Below are 17,339 nucleotides of genomic sequence, written 5' to 3'. Positions count from 1 at the left end.
GTCGGGAAGGCTTTTTGGAGATTATTTCAACGGAAATAACCCTCGAAGAACGTATTATGGATTTTGTGTTCGAGAAGATATTATAACCGGAATGGCGATCCTAGTACCGACGGTATCACTACACTGTATGGAGTAAAGCAAATATACCAGAAACATAAAACGTGTCAAATGCATTTATTTTGCAACAGCACGAAGTAAAAAGCCAGGCATATATTTTATTTTAGCAGAAGGCCAAAACGTAACGCCTTTCCAAAATACATGAGCATGCATCGCCTATCACAGCACTCAATGCACCATACCACAACCTTAACGAAAATCACTATTCATGAGATATTAAGTAGTATCAATAAAAAGAAGCCGCTTGCTGTGTCCATAGCAGCCGTCAGATATGACACACACTTTAAATTTCAAACTTTGTATAATAGACTGTATGAAAAAAAAAAAAAATTAAAAAGGAGGGGGGGGGGGTGTTCGCGTAAATGGGAATGATGTGCTATCATTTCTGTGCGTCGAATAGTTCCTTAATGCTCGACCATTTCGAGAGCCAAATAATATAATAGTTGTACGGCACCCAACTTATATAGTATAGTAGTGGTGCATCAGCATGGCATACTCAAGATCCACTATGCCGAAATTGAATCATGTAGGAAGCAACAGATTTCCACTCCCCGATTCCGATGACTCCCAAGTCAAGTTCCCTGATAATTCTCTGAACTTTTCGGGCCCCCAGAGGTGCTGTAACCATTGCAGATTTTTCTCCCTTGATGAACACTCTGGACACCACCCCGGTGGTCATATATGCCATCAAAATAGGCACCTTTTTTTTTTTTTGTAGACAGGTTGCTGTTGCAAATGACATACTGCATGAGTTCGGTCCCGCACCAAGAATCCTCAATTGTTTCAGTAATACAAGGCACTGAGTAGGTTTATAAGGATTACAGCTTCTGGCAATCTTCATGGAACAATGTGAGGTTATTGCATATCACCATGCAGGGGCGGATCCAGAACTCAGTTTTTTTTGTTTTTTTTTTTTTTGGGGGGGGGGGGGGGAGAGCGGAAAATTTGTAGGGACACTATTTTCCCATTCTTTCTCGGGCGCCGGCGGGTCTACCCATGTCAAATTGCCCTCCGAGGAGGGGGAAGGGGGTCGTTTTCGTTGGGGGGGGGGAGGGGGGGGGGGGGGGGCGGCCGCCCCCGTCGTCCCCCCCCCCCCCCCCCCCCCTAAATCCGCCACTGCATATCACACACAGGGAAGAACCCCTCGCACGAACAGCCATAAATAGGCTGGATACACACCAACATGCGCATGAACTCATCAACATGCTAAAGAAGCTGACGCGTGATTGAGCATAGAATTTGATCTTGTGTGCGCGGCAGCGCTAGGTAACTCGACAGTATACATTCATACCGGGTGTTTCAGCGGACTTTAAACATCCTTAAGAATAAGGTGGTTGAGCAAAGATATTCTTTACGACATGCAGTGGTTCTCAAATGGGGGTCCGCGAAGCCTGCCTCATCAGTCAAGCCCGGCAATAAAAGTTCAGATGAAAAGAAATTTTTTTCAATTTCCGGGCGAGTTTTTTTAGTGCGTATGTCAATAAGAGAAGTCTACTTCACACTAGCCCTTAATTATATCCATTTATTAAATCATTATTATATTTAACCTACACCTTTCCTCTCCCCTCACCACGAACGGGGTCTCCATCATCTCCTCCGATCCACAAGGGGTCCGCGAAACATCGATGGTTGAGAACCACTGCTTTACGGGACCAAACTGCCAGCAACAACAAACGTCAAAGATTGCAAAAAAAAAGTATAATTTGCTGTATTATACATTTTTAATTAACTTTTTAATAAGTGAAAATAAACATGTGCTTCCATTAGAAGCTTGCTGAGCATAAGGCACGTCCCATAAACCAATACATTTTACAAGGATGTAAGGCACGTACAGCATTTTACGGTGCTCCGAAAAAAATGCTCAATTCGGACGCGTTTCTAGGTTTCGGTTTCCTATAGGAGCGCATATTTTGCGTCAGCGGCCCTGTCTCCATGTGGTCGAGGCGCGCAGCTGCCGACTCGCCTCCCTCGTAGCATAACCTCCGAGATCCCGAAGCGCGCGCGCGTTTCGGGATCTCGGAGGCCATGCTCGTAGAACGGAAGTGTGGTGCACGTGCGTTGCGCGCCTCGGTCACAAGGAAAGGAGCGGGAGGGTGGGGGGAAGGGGGGGGGGAGAACTGCTCGTGGAAAGATCCACTCCGCCAGAAGACTGAAAACTAGAAACACGCCCAAATTGAGCGTTTCTTCGGTACGCCGTAAGATGTTGCACGTGACATAGCTTTCTAAAATGTTTTGATTTATTGGTTTCCGATGGTGCTCAAGAAGTTTCAAATGGGAACCATGTTGATTTTCACTAATTAAAGTTAATGAGTAAATGTTCGTCTACTTTTCAGCTAATTAATATTTAAAAATCGAACTATACGTTTATTTTCACAAATTAAAGGTATGCGTAAATGTTCGTAAACTATTCAGCTAATTAGTATGTTTTTTTCTGAAATCTTTGACGTCCGCCGTGGCTGGCAATTTGTTCCCGTAAAGTTACCTTTTTTCCCAACCGCCTTATTTCAGGGATTTTTTTAATCGTCGCTAAAACACCCGGTATAATAGTCAACCCAAGTACGCAAGCAACACGAAGGAACAGAAGCTGGTAAGGACTCGAAACAGAATCTCCTGGAAGACTCTTCGATGGCAGCCAGCGTTTTACTAAGTCACGGACAGGACATATGCGACAGGGAGGCTCTTCAATGGTCCTGCCTCCAGCGCGAGTGATGAGTGCGGGTTGTCAAGACATCGCTGCTTGACTTATATATACTCTTGCATAATCACGCGGGATAGCCCCGTTGAGTTCGCTTCTCACCGAGCACCTGTGCACGGCGAAGAAGCAATACACGCGGAGCCCACGAGCTCTGCGGGTATTGCTTCCTCCCAGTGCACAGGTGCCCGGTATGAAGCGCACTCAACGGGGCTAGTTCGCCGCGATCAACACTTCGAAAAGTACGAATACAGCAGATCACCTCGAAGCGAATGTCGAATAGCGTATTATTCGAAACTTCGAATATTCGCACAACACTACTGGCTGGGTATTCGAATTGTGTCCTGCCAGTGACTATACCCGTTTTCACCTCAAGAAAAAAGGAAGTTTTGCTCCATGTTCCTACGCCGCGCGAAGTAGTTCTCACAAAATTTGGTCGTCGGAGGAAGAAGCGATGCTTTTGGCGTTTGAAACGTGTACGTCTTCATAAGAGAACACATATTTAATCTAAAATACACCTACATATGTCTCAATTCTCAGCGTAACGAGGGAAATTAGTAATGCTCCACGAGGAGCCGAACTTTTTTTACTATGGTTCTTGAGGTGAAAACGGGTATAAAGGAGACGGCGTTTTCAGAGCTGTATTTTAGTGCCCTATAATTCTGTGGGCTTCAATCAAGCACTTGGCAGCATTACGTCTGCGGAATGTAAGTACTCAACCGAATAAAAAAAAAAGAACATAGTTTTGAAGCGTAAGGGTTATGATACGAATGAAAGATTTTTATATGGAATCTCCATGACTCGAGGAGCAGCAAAAAAAAAAGGTGTGTGTGGGGGGGGGGGGGGTTCTTTAGCTTTAAAAGCCCCCCTGGCTATGCCACTGCACCACGGTGACTGTGCAAAAGAGCAGACACATTTTGGCAGGCCAAAGGTCATGTCACTAAACAATTGCTTGAGCCCTTGCTTTATGTCATGCACAAAATATGCGGTGCTTAGAAACAGCCTTGAGGAGATATGGTGGTGGGAATATTTGAGCATGGTGCAATTTGAGGTAGTTTACTATAAACTTACATTTCTAGAGTAGCTTTTAATAGCGCATCTCTTTTCTGTGGAATGGGGGGATATGAATCCTGTAATAAAAAGGACACACAGTCTAAGTTTATCCTTCAATACTTTCTATGCTACTGCTGAAAACAAAAGTTATAGTAAACAGATGGGACCACACTCCAAACAATCAAGTAAAAATTTTAGTTTTTTTTAAACGTAGAAAAATCTGATAAATTTAGAAAAGCAATACATCCCTAGATATCATTTAGGGGTCCTTCGAAGTCCTGCGTCATATACTATATAGCACAGTTCCTTTCGAGTAAGATGCATTACATATTTGTAGTTATAGGTGAACTACACTTACATATGATGCTAATATTGCAGGTTCTGCATTACAATTCAGAGAACTGAGTCACTAAAATCTCTACAAAAGGAGTGTTACTTTTGGTGTTGCATATGATGTTGCACATGGTTCACAGAGTATCTCTGAAACATCAATACCCTAGCACGTAAAAACTCAACCAGCTCATTATTTCCTATACTTTCCAAATATTGGTGCCTTATAACAGGCACCAATATTTGGCAGCCATACACAATGCAGTTGAGTCTGAAGTATGGACACATTTTGTGCCTAAATATTCCTTTTCTTAAATACGGTATTTTCACAAACTTTTGCCACTAAAGAACATAATTTTGAGGGGCATCTCAGACACTTTTTCACTTTTGTGACTTACAGCCTCTGAAGGAAATAAAGCAGGAATTGAAGGAATGGTGTTAGGAATGTTCTTTGAATGTGTGTAAAGCTTTTTTGTTGCTAACCTTATTGAATAAGAGCTTCAACTGTATCTATATGGCAATTTTAATGTCCCCCTTGGCTGCAGTTTCTGTGCTGAAAAAAAATGCCAGATTTCCCAGATGCCATACATGTAACTGCATGTACTATGTATATGAGAGTTGAGCTCTTACTACTATTACTACCATAAGGCACCTATCTCTGTTCACATGTTTGCTTTTGAAGCTTGTTTTCAATTCCTCTTTTTTTCTTTGCATAGTTTATACACCTGCTCACTGGTTTTATTTGTTGGAAACAAAAGTTGTGGATAAAATGATTTGTATATACTAATCTACAGTTGGCAACAGGTTAAGAGTTCAGGGAAAACTTCTCCCCTCCCTTTCCACTTTAGCAGAGTAGATGCTGGAGGAGGTGACCTCCTCTCTAGCATCTGCTCTGCTGAAGTGGGAAGAGGTAGGAAGAGTTTCCCCTGAACTCTTAATTTGTCACCAACTGTAGAGTGACAAACATCATCATAATCATAAGACTTCCAACACAGAGCGATTTCTCTGGGCTGCAATAGGGAAGGAATCTTGCTTAAACTGATGTAGATACTGCTACAGACTCCATTTTTTAGTCTTTTTTTTTTTAAGATTTGCTTTAAAAATGCCACTTGCCTGCCTCGAAATATGGACCTTTGACACCCCTTTCATGTCCAATTATCATGCTCTGCATAAACCAGGTTGGCACATCAGCACTGAATAAGGTCTAGATCCCCATAACAAATTCATGCGGCCTTTATGTAGCATAACAAATTTACCGAAGAACAATACTGATGAATAGGTTGTCAGCATGGATGAAAAGGCCGTTGAAAGCGACACCCTATTTTTCAGTGCAGGGGCTGTCTCTATTGCAAATGGAAACAGCAGAGGTTTTACTTGCATAATGTTCCGGCCAAAAGTAAAATGGCTGAAATGGCAACAAGTGGAATATCAGCATAACAGAGAAATAATAAGAACTGGGAAGCGAGTCAGCAGTACAGAAAACAAAAGCATAAAATAAAATATATCTAGCAGTATGTTAACTAGTCCGAAGCGAGATTTTTTACTACAGCAAGCATGTTCAGCAGCCTTGCAGAAATGTCAGAACATAAATAAAATTCCTTTAGAGGTTAATAATCAAATTTGATCGATCCTACTTATGTATATGAAAATATTAAAATATCAGTAAGCAAAAAGCATACACCACAATATTGCACAAGAGGCACTTGAGGCGATTTCTTACTCACAACACAGCATGAAACATACAAGTTGAGAAGACATCAACAGAAAGCCTTATGACATTCAAAGAAAATATAACAAGAATGATAAAAAAGAACATTGGTTCAACAAATTCAAGATTCAAGCACTTCCAAAATCTCTGCCATCTCAAAGATCCCATGTGCCTTTGTCACACCACCTGAACAGTGATGGAAAGGAAGATAGAACTCTCAACCAATTCCAGAGATGAGCAAAACTTTTTTTCTGCTCTCTAGCTATGCAACTACTGAGCCATTTCCACCAGGAGTGTACAGTTGCAGCTTCTTTGCTGCCATTCCCTCAACATGGCGACACTCTTTTGAGATGGTCCTAAAAGGCCATGCTAACCAAGTTTCCCAAAGGAACGAGTTTTCATTGGGAAAAATTTTGTCCAGGCAACAACTTCCCCTAGGGAACAACTTCCCCTAGGGAACAACTTCCCCTGGGGAACAGGTAATCTCATGGTCCACAGTTTGAGCAAACTGAGGGCCTACTACTTCAGAGGGACATCGCCAGCAGTTCTGTGCATGTTCCTGAGTATGAGCAGAGGGATCAGGAAGAAGCAGCTACCGAGACAGTAGCATGCTACAGGGCCAGCCCACCAGTACACTGCAAAGGAAATCAAAATAAGCCTATTTTGGAACAATGTTTGACTTTATTATAGTCCAACAATGTGCAAACCAGAGATGAAGGAATCAAAGGAGGGAACGACACATACAAAGGACCTTTACATGTGTCATCTGCTTTTTTGTTCCTTGGTCTCAGGTTTCCACAATATTGGAAGTTGAGCAGTGCTTGGGATTGGGCTAGTTGGTTTTTCAAGCTTTGATTCAACTGCGCTGCAAAAGATTGCAAAAAAAAATGACACTGGGACGAGGAAGACAACTCGACGTACAGAACTAGGCGCAAACTAACAACTGTTTATTCTTCATTCCACACGAAAGAGGCAAAAATTTGGAAAGAGAAAAAAAAAAAAAAAAAACAGTTCTTAGTTTGCTTTCCTCTTTTTCTCTTTTTCAACTTTCGTGAGAAAGAAAAAAATAAACAGTTAGTTTGTGCCTGGTTCTGTATGTCGAGTCGTCTTTCTCGTCCCAGTGTCGTTTTTTGTAATCCTTCGCAGTGCAGTTTCACCAAAGTTGAAAGTTCACCAGCTCGTCTCTATCTGTTCTATTTTTTCTTTATTATGCTATTTAGATTTACATAAAACAATCCACTAGCTGTACTGACATCAATGTAATCTCAAGAGTATATCAAACATGGTGCAGATGACAATTGTCAAAAAAGAAAGCCTCTTGGAAGTTGTTTTGATATTTAGAGGTTCAGGAATCCTAATTTACAAATTCACAAGTAACGAACTGTGAGCACAATAAAGAAAACACACAAAAAAAGGTTTAGTGACAAGATATATATCTAAAGACTAAAAAGCATGTTTTAAGAGTATTTTCAAGAAATATTGAAAAAAATGTGTTCTCCGCAATTTAGTATTTTCTTATTTTTAAAATCCAAAAATAAATTTTATCACACTTCTAAAGCAGTGATAGGTGCTTCACATGCTACTCTAAATAGTCTACAAGAGAAGTATTTTAAAATCAGGGCATTTTTGTCTGCAAAGGAAGGCAATTATGCTTCCTGCACATAGCATGAGATTCCAGATTTTTACAAAATTACTGGCTACCACTATTGACAATAATAACCTTCTTGCAAGAAGATGACATTTTGTAGTCGACTGTAACTTGCCCATAACAAATGTACTATATTTCAGAGGTATCGCAAATGTGCTCAGCTTTAACATTTTTGTGCTATGCTGTCAAGGGTAGCTTTGTTCCCAGTGCTGCTGCCCCACACTGCTGCACGAGCATGTGGCTTTGTATTGAGTCTCATTTGTGTGCTCTCGCGCAAGCAGCTTTGACAGCGCTGCGGAAACCACGCTAGCCTTGACAGCATAGCAGAAAAAAGTTGATGCCAGGTGTAGTTAAGGATTGACAGTGCTTCAGACACGGCACACACAGAAATCGCTACAAACCCACTGTCCTTCACCACTTCTCAGGGGTTTAGTGTTTTAAAAACGACCACTCCCACAGCCGTACACATTATGCATTACCATATCGCTTCATGTAGTACTCCTGCAGCATTTGTACTTACTGGTGGCCGACAACATGGGCCCGACCGCTCGTGCCAAGGCGCCCAGAGACCGGAATATCCCCAGGATGGTGCCCTTCTGAGTGGGAGCCCCGTACCTCGAGACCAGGGTTGTCAACAGGGGCACTACTGTCCCTGAAGCTGTTGCAAAAAAAAAAAAAAGAAACGAAAAAAAAAAGAAGTGAAACAACGTTTGCAATTGTTAGTCCTACAAGTGGTTCATCAAGTATGAAACCCAAATGAGCCCATAAAAAAAAGACTGTTTGAATCTCAGGAATAGCATGAAACTGCTTCGAAAAGTTGGGCCCTCAAGAGTTTCTCTGCTACGTTTGTTAGGACAAAGCAGTTCTGCCAGATAGGCAGAGCCTCTTTTGAACAGGATACTAAAGCCTTTGGATAACATTCATACCAAAAAAAAAAAAATATCTGCAAAGGTCATGTATAACTAAATATAACTTTCCTGTTGATGAATCAACTTAACAGGCATGTGGGTGAAAACAATCATATTTATCGCAGACTGCCTAAAGGCATTACATGAGGAGAGAATCTGGAATAGTGCAGGTATTACTACTATATGGTGGTTCTATTGCATTCCCTAAACAATTTCTATCTCGTGGTTAATTCATCTTTGCAAATTTCGCAGACTGAAAACTGCAAAAAATTGCCTGCACCAATATATCGCTGACTCACAGGTAGGGTGACCACCTTCCTGCCAGCGAAATGCGGGACACGCAGGGGAGGGGGGGGGGGGAGGAGGAGGAGGGAGGGAGGGAATTTATTAACACACGCACCACAAACCCAGGCTCTGTTAACACATTTAATATCCTGCGCTGTTTATACGCCTGCGAATTGTATTGTGGCAATTAAGCTCAATTAATTTTCACTCTCAAAGATATATCTTTTATACCAAATGTGTTATTAATGTGTCGAAGTTGAAAATATAAAAATCGACTGTAGCAGAACTCAATGCATCAAATGGAAATAAGATACAGTGAATCTTTTTCGGGTTATCGTTTCTTGTCAACGCTTACTTTTATCAACATGGTCCTGCACAAATTTTTAACATTATATTCTTTTTCGACCGTTGCGAGTTGTAGGCTTTTTGTTTTGTATGGCTGCCTTCACTAAAACAAAAATCCACAGGAACCCTTTCGCATTGACACAGTGATTTCAAAATAATTACAATATTTTATATTGAAACTCTTGGTGAGCCATTCTTCTTAGAATATTTTGCCAATGGGAAAGGCACAACCGAGCATGCGCGTCGGTTCTCCTGCAAGGACGACGGTTGCTTCCCACAATGCTTAGATAGAAAATGCTCTACCATTGCGATTCACATGATTACCAGCGACATCCGCGCTTCCCCGTGCCCCGTTGTTTGGCAGCGCCATGAGTTACAGAGTGAATTTTACTACACTATGAAATGCGAGACATTTTGAAGATTTGAGAATTTCTTGCGGGACGCGGGATACAAGCCCTCAATGCGGGACAGTCCCGCGAGTCGCGGGACGGGTGGGCACCCTACTCACAGGATCCAGAATCCCTTCCTGATCATAAAATTTCACTCTTGGAAAAATTTTCAAAGTTGTTTTGAGAAGTACAGATTTGTCAAAGATTAGATCGACATTATAGAAACAAAACATTTTCAATACAGGGCATACTCGGAAACAAGGTAAAAAATAAGAAGTTATATATGTTTCACTGACAGCGGTAAACACAAATCTGGAAAACTGTTTGTACATTACTATAACATGTATGCGTAAATTTAAACTGTGCACATGCAATTGGTGAGTCAAAGCAATTACATACATGAGTCAAATGTGCTAATAATACCAAGGTGTGCAACTGATTTGTTGTATCACCACAGATAAACAAGATTTTCTAAGCTAAGTGGACAGTGCAGCCCCTCTCCTAGAGCATTCTACAACATCCTGCATATAGAATGTGGTTTTGAATTATTGAGAAGTGAGAAAAAAGTACTAACAGCTTGTCTTAACTACATTCAGGCTTTTGAAGCATCAACATTCCAAACTTTTCCCCGAGTTAAATAAAAGTAAGCTCACAGAAGGCATAGAGCAGCAGTCCGCAGTATAGCACATAAGGGCTCCAGGCGATGCCAACGAGGATGAAAGATGGTATAATCATCAAGATTCCCTGCACAAGAAGGACAAAGCAGGCGTTCATTAGAAATGGCAAAAGCTGGTAAGCAGATGGGCCAAAGTAGTCAGAATAGGCTGCTCAAATAAGCACTGAAAACTTACCAGGAGGCACACCCTTGCCTCCTTTCCTGGCTGCACTCTGTGAACATAACCTCCTTGCACAGATGCCATGACAAGCCCAACTACAAAGTACATCTTGCCTTGTTGCATCCTACAAAAGAAACACGGAACACATAGGTTGATGCTCCAATACACAGATCAGCATCAGGGAGGGAGGGGAAAGGGATATATTTAAAGGGATACTGGCACCCCCCAAATTGTTTTTTCCTTTTTTGTCACGAGATTCATTATGGTTGTCGGAATACTACCCAATTAATATTTTGCTACAGAGTCACATATTTTTTTAATAAAGCCAAAAAACACAACTGCTCGAAACTGAAACCGAACTCCTGTACGCCACGGAGAAGTGGAGAGGATAGAGTGGGAGTGGTGGAAGGCACGTGGCTACACCCAACCGTGCGGGTTTTTTTTTTTTCTCCGCACGTAGCTGACGAATTGCGTTTGTTCGCTGTGCGATTCCTTTGCAGTTATGTTTGTTCCGCTCACTGTTCTGTACTTCAAGATGAGTTGTTTTGTACATTAAAGTGTTGGCTATTAGTAGTGAGTGCCCGTGGTGAATTCCCGTGATCGGCTACGAAAAGAATACTCCCAAGATGTTGCGTGAAGAGCTGCCTCACATGTCCTGCATCTGAAAGTGGCATTGTGCGGCAGAGTGCACAAGTTTCCGAAAGATCAACGGGTCGGGATCAATGGCTGGCTGCAATTCCTGTAGAACAGTTACGCGAAGCTCGGAAAGAGGACGCCACCCGATTCATATGCTCCTTGCATTTTGTGGAAAGTGACTACATTGAGTTCGCAGGTGTCAAAAATGGAATCCCATACCATTGAGTTCAGCGACGTATCATCCACAACAATGTTTTTTTTTTTTTTCCAGTGATAATTGTAAAAAAGAAATGCAAACATCGCAAAATGCTTGACAAAAAAAAAAAAAGGGTACACCCACACCAGGGATCAAACCCGTGCCCTCTGCGTGTAAAGCGGATATCTTTCCACTAAGCTACCGAAGGAACTCTTTCATGCGTAGTAATGAAGCAGGTCGGCTGTATGTCGGAAGTTTGCTGCCGATTTCCCTTCAATACATGCACTCCCGGCTTGAAGTCGGGCAGCACCACGCATAGCCCACATTCGCACCTCGTAAATAAACCATACGCGTGCATATTCAACTCGAAAGGGACTACGGCTCGGCGACGTCTTCGTGCGATCGGCTTGCTGGTCGGGCGTGTCGTACGGGATGAATATCAGTTCTTTTGATCGGTCCAAAATTTCTTTTTCGAAGGAAGACAGAATTCGCCGGTACCGTGAACGACAGTTCTGAAGTAGAGGTCTAACACCCGCCGTCCACTGCCATCCGCTAGTCCCAAGATATGCGAAACGACGCCATGATGAGAATTATGCAGTGAACGCACAGAATGCTTCCGGTTGTCTGTGCTACTTTTTTTTTCAATCAATGAATTTGTAGCTTTTTGGAAGCCACAAAAAATGGGTTTTATATTTTTTTCTATTGTTAATATTGACTGTGTGCCTTCAATGACCCACGACTTTAATTAAATTTGGTGGGCGCGTCGAAACCTTAGAGAACGGCCCGTGACCACATAAAAGAGAGTGAACGCGACTCGAACCGGCCAGTTCTCGATCGGCTGTTTTCAGGCGGAAAGAAACCGAATTTCGAGCTGCAAATTCTGTTCTGGGTAGTTAAGCTCTCATATGTCACGTACAACTAAAAACCTCGGCGAGCATAAATACCCTGTCAGCATCCCTTTAAGAATGCAATTTGAGCCACATGCAACTCTACACACTTGGAGGAATCAGTCAAACAGGCCTATCACACGCAATGGAGATTCTAACACTAGAAGTATGAACTAGCCTTCTTTAGTCTTCTCAGTCTTTGTCGAATTAGCCTTTTTGAATTGAGCACAGATTGTGTCCCATGTCTCAAGCGGTCATTACTGGTTCAGTGCCGAGAGCTGCCTGCTTTATGCTGAGGTGTGAAATGCAACTACGATAGGTACTGCTGGCACTGTGAAGGTCTGAAACATGTAAATGCTTTGTAAGCATAAAACTCCATGGCTGAGCTCAGAGATCAGTGGAAGGATGAGAGCATGCTAGAATAGACGGGACCAAGTTCATCAATCATATATCAAAATATGTCTCCTATTCATAAAGATCATGCCTCCAAGGAAAGGGAAAGGCCAAGGCCTGGCAATAAAAACCAGGCAAGCGTGTTACTTTAACCTCACTGACACTGCTCCTTGAGGCGAAATACAGTGACTGCACACACCCAATGAGACCAGTGGGAAAACTGCACACACCTAATGAGACCACTCTACTCTTGCTATCAAAAGGTGAAGAGTGGAGTTTGCAGAGCTGAGCTTCTGGGTTCATTAGTCACAGGAAGTTCAATATTCCGACCAACATTTGGAAATAGGAGTCACCTTGTGTACTGGAATCGATCATGGGTCAGGAAAGACAATGAGTACTCCAGACCAGAGTAGAAAAGTAGGTAAAGGAAGTACACCAGTCCACACTGCCGAAGTACTTGGTGATCTGAAATGATTGCAAGTAAGTTGATGTGGCGACTGCTGCGGAACACACTTTGTTACATGACAGTCAGATCTGTTCGTTCCAGCTTAGGAAACTAGGACCATGTCATCAAATGACCCTGCTGAACTCACTTCCAAAAACAAATGTTAGGCAGGTCTAAAAGAGAAACTTCAAGTTCTCTTTTAAAGGGTACTAAAGCGGTTTTTGAGCTTGTCTTTCTATGGCAATTTTTCAATATATGCACCCTAAGCAAACTTAAAAATTCACAATTTGCATGTCCCTTTTCTTTTTATTAAAAACACAACCAAATACCATGACCCCTCCCCCCTCTTTTCTGGGATATCTCCGAAAAAGGTGCATGTCGCTGTATTTGGTCGCATATTTACAGAGAAAAAGATTATCCATGATTTTAATTTGTTTTTTTAGGATGCTTAGGGTGCATAGGCTGAGGTACTACCACGAATGGATAAACTCAAAGCCCACTTTAGTTCCCCTTTAAACCCCATCACACCACTTCAACAAACTCACAATAAAGTTCCAGGTAATTTGCAAAGTGGCTGACATCATTACTAACTGTCCACTAGCTACACTGGCAAACACGCAGCTATCTGCAACAGCTTGGAAGTGACACATTTCCGGTTAGGACACGCTATACCGATTTTGTGAAGCACCCGAACCTGAACAACATTTCTGCACAACAGGTTTGGAAATAAGGCCTTCTTGCAGAGAGATGCCACAAAACAAAAAGTGTGTGCATTTTCGTAGGAAAGCATAGCATGCAAACAAATATAGCTTTGAGATATTTGGCTGTTCTTAAAGGGATACTGAATCGAAACTTAAAATATACCCTTCACGTTCAGAAATAAGTTGAACATGATCAACTCAATCCGCTAATAACAATCGCACGCTCGTATTTTGAACAGACGGTTATATTTTTCGTTCCAAAGGACCGATTCCAGCGAGCGCTCGAAGATCAGTTATCGAAGAGCACGATGCATCTTGGGAGCTGTGCCAATTGACGTCACAGACATCCGTCACATCAGTTGGTACAGCATGGGCAAAGCTGCTTGGGGCTGGTGTGGTTATCAGCTCTGCCACTTGGCATCGTCAACGCGTTACAAACTGGCCGTTTTTGGTTGCCCCTCCCCCCTCCCCTCAAGAGCTGAATAGGCCAGGAGAGAAGGGAAATGCCATTCGACATGGCTCGTGTGCACGCAGCTTGCCATCATGGTACTTCCGTGGAGTGACACTGCTTTTTTTTTAAGTGCATAGTGACCTAACGACATTCAGTTTATTCCTTTTAAATAATGTTTTCGTGTCTTCTCGAGCAAAAAATTGGTGTCTCCATGGTGTGGCCAGAACGTGGTTGACATTTAGACAATAAAATAGGCAGTAGAATTTCATTGCAGCACGTTTTTGATGGCGTATTGTTTGTTGGGCTTTAGTCAATAAAAATGACCAGTTCTAGATGGCAAGGCATCCTAGTTAACTCACAGCAATAGAAATACACGGGCACTATTTCCTCTGGGGAGGGGGGGGGGAATTCTGGATCCCCACCACCTCCATAAAATTTTACCAATGGAAATTGTTTAATCGTGTGGAGATTCCAAACATTACTACCATTGCTCCTCTTAGGCGCGCTGTGCATTAAGTTTTGACAAAACGTCAAATCTTTGGGTGTAGAAGGCGTAATACAGCAACTATTGTTTGAAAACACCATCCGACAGCACCCCCTGGTGTCCGCTTCAAGGTGCAGAAAGAGGGGCATGTCGCAATCTTTGATTAAATTCTTAATAGGGAAATCGGCCACCTAGGAGTATAATTTATTTCTTTTAGGATGCTTAGAGCTTTCAGACTGAGTTATCACCCTAAATAGATGATCTCAGAATCCACAAGAGTGCCCCTTTAAAGGTATAGGCCAGTGACTGCTCTAATACGACTTAAGCCTGTTTCAATACAGCGACTGTGTGAAAAAAATCGGTGCGACAGCCGACACAGCGAGTGAGATCGCAATGTTTGGTTTTACATGCTCCAACAACTGCGCGATTTCTGTCGGCGAGGCCAGCTCTTCTAACCAAGGTTAGTTGCAGCGGACACGGACGCGACGCGTTTGACTTTTCCTAAAATACAACAAAAATGTCTTAATAAACAGAAATGCTTTACGAATACAATATGTAACTAGAAATTTTTAATAATTAAGCATTAAACCAAAACCTTTTAGGAGTGCAAATTTATTTTCGAATGCGCAGCTATCGCAGATGAAAACTGGCTAATGAACGGCTGGTTGACGAGAAAGCGATCGATCGAACCGACTCAGCGACAAAATACCAACTTGGTCGAAACCAGTTGCAGAGTCGATGCGACAGTGCAACTGCGATTTTAATTGGACATTTATTGGAAATCGCACTAATTTCGGACAAGAATCGCAGCATGTGAAACAGCCTTTAGAGAAAGTCTTCTTCAGTACATCCTCATTCGAGCCTAACTTCTGAAAGATACAGCTGTCACAATGAGCCAGAATCCGATTGTAACATCTCAACTAAAACTCTGCCCCATAGAGATGGCTCAAGATACTTTGAAGGCCAAAAGATTAGATATAAGATCTCACCAGGTAATTTCCTGCCCCCCAAGCATCCACGGACACAAACAATTTGTGTTTATATTTTGAATCTACAATATTGCGTTACCTTTCAATGGTAACTTCTGAACAGGCTGGAATGTGAAGAGGGACCATGGATTGACATAGGAGAATGCTCCAGAGAGACTTGAGGCAATGGAATGTGCCTGGAATATTGCAAGGTTTCTTTTTAAGTAAAAAAAACAACAAAAAAACATCTTGATCATTTCACTAGAGTGTTAAACATAGTAAACAAAGCAAATACCCTTATAACTTAACCATCTTCTTTTCACAAAAGCAGACTTTTGAAAAATATATCACGACTATATTTTGTTCTTCCCAAGCACAACCTGCGACCATGGCTGGAGGTCAAACATCTTCCCTCTTAAGAATGTGCATCCAGTTGTATAATGTACACATCCATTGTGAAACAAAAAACAACTGCACACAATGATCCCAGCAAATATTTGATTCAATCTGTGTCAGTCATGAGTAGAGCCCTGTGCAGATAACAGTTTGATCATTCACATCCGATTCACATCCGCAGACTTTGTATTCGCATCAAAACCACATCTGCAATGCTCTCAAATTATTGTATCTGCATCCGAACCGCATCTGCAAAATTCGGAACTGCATCTCACCCTCAATCTGCGCAATTTCACTACATAAAATCAAGCATGAATAAGCAAAAAAAAAAGCATCTGGATGGTATCCTATAAGCTGTCTGCTTACCTTTACGCAAAGAACTCTTCGTGTCAGAGTACAGTGAAAGTCATTTTATCATATTAGGTTCTACCGCATTTATATAATAAGCTAATGTAACGTTCCGAAGAAATATCAAAACGCATCTATCGCCATTTTAATTCCCACATTCTTCTTTTTCTTTTATTCGGCTCCCTTACAGATTTTGCCCTGTTTCGTCTTCTTTTGGCCTTCTTCACCCTCCTTGGCTTGTGAATTCATTCCTCCTGGAATGGTATTTAAAGACGTTGGTAATCGACACTACTTCTGCGGTGTTGTTCGGTCCAGTGTACCACACCTTTTTGAGAAGCCCTTGTTGCACTGCGGTTTTGATGACTTGGTAAGGCCCCTTTAACTGTGAAGCAGATCCTGGAGGCCTTTCCGAACCAAGACAAAGTCACCCACCAATAGCTTTGGAACCTCAGTATTGTGTCGTTTATCAAAATGCCGTTTCATCGGGCACTGAGAGTTTTCTAGTTGAGCATCAGTCTTTCTGGATTCCTTGATAGTTACTTGTCAGGTAATCCCAAGTGGCTGTCAGCCGCCGGCAGCGGAGCTTTTCCTGAGATCACGAAGAGAGGAATGCATCCCAACCCTGCCGTGTAGGACCGATTATGGTGTGCTACACCAGCTTCAAACGAACATTTCCAGCCACTGGGAAAGTTGGGGTACATGTTCATATATTGTTTTACGTCTCAAATTGCACACTCTGCTAGCCCATTTGCCGAAGGAAGGTAAGGTGCCGTGAATCACAGGGCTATCCCGCTGTCTTCTGCCCATCCTTTTAGTTTGTGGCTACGAAAGGCTGGTCCGTTGTCCGAAACGACAACCTTTACGTTGCAATACACTTCTCAGCTCAGCAAAGACATCACGCTGTTAAAGTTTTCCCTACCTGGTTTTGCTGCCACCATTTGAGTGCACTTGTCGATGCACAGTAGAAACGCTTGCGTCTCCTTCACACATTCACTCTTTTTAGTTAACTCTGCGAAGTCAAGGTGAAGCACTTCAAATGGTGTCTTGGAATGTTCAGGTAGCATCATTTAATCTGTAGGTTGTCTGTATTTCACTTAGCACATTTGGCACTCGTGGCAGAACT

General features: G+C 42.3%; 1 protein-coding gene across 2 annotated transcripts in view; it reads right to left on the bottom strand.

Moving 5' to 3' along the window:
* Positions 1-1,630: 1,630 nt before the first annotated feature.
* Positions 1,631-17,339, bottom strand: part of LOC8029401 (major facilitator superfamily domain-containing protein 10) — a 50,867-nt gene continuing 35,158 nt past the window's right edge. For both annotated transcript variants that reach the window (XM_042287145.1, XM_029973936.4), the window contains exons 7-12: positions 15,573-15,669; positions 12,777-12,888; positions 10,327-10,435; positions 10,129-10,219; positions 8,069-8,206; positions 1,631-6,535 (exon numbers count right to left, since the gene is read on the bottom strand). In XM_042287145.1, the coding sequence (XP_042143079.1) occupies positions 6,420-6,535; positions 8,069-8,206; positions 10,129-10,219; positions 10,327-10,435; positions 12,777-12,888; positions 15,573-15,669 (663 nt within the window). In that variant the 3' untranslated portion in view covers positions 1,631-6,419. The remainder of the gene's footprint in view (positions 6,536-8,068; positions 8,207-10,128; positions 10,220-10,326; positions 10,436-12,776; positions 12,889-15,572; positions 15,670-17,339) is intronic.

Source organism: Ixodes scapularis, unplaced genomic scaffold (genome assembly GCF_016920785.2).
Source record: "Ixodes scapularis isolate PalLabHiFi unplaced genomic scaffold, ASM1692078v2 PGA_scaffold9__187_contigs__length_104089568, whole genome shotgun sequence".
Classification (NCBI taxonomy): domain Eukaryota; kingdom Metazoa; phylum Arthropoda; class Arachnida; order Ixodida; family Ixodidae; genus Ixodes; species Ixodes scapularis.
Note: the sequence above shows the minus strand (reverse complement) of the source record. Positions and strands in the feature narration are given on the sequence as shown.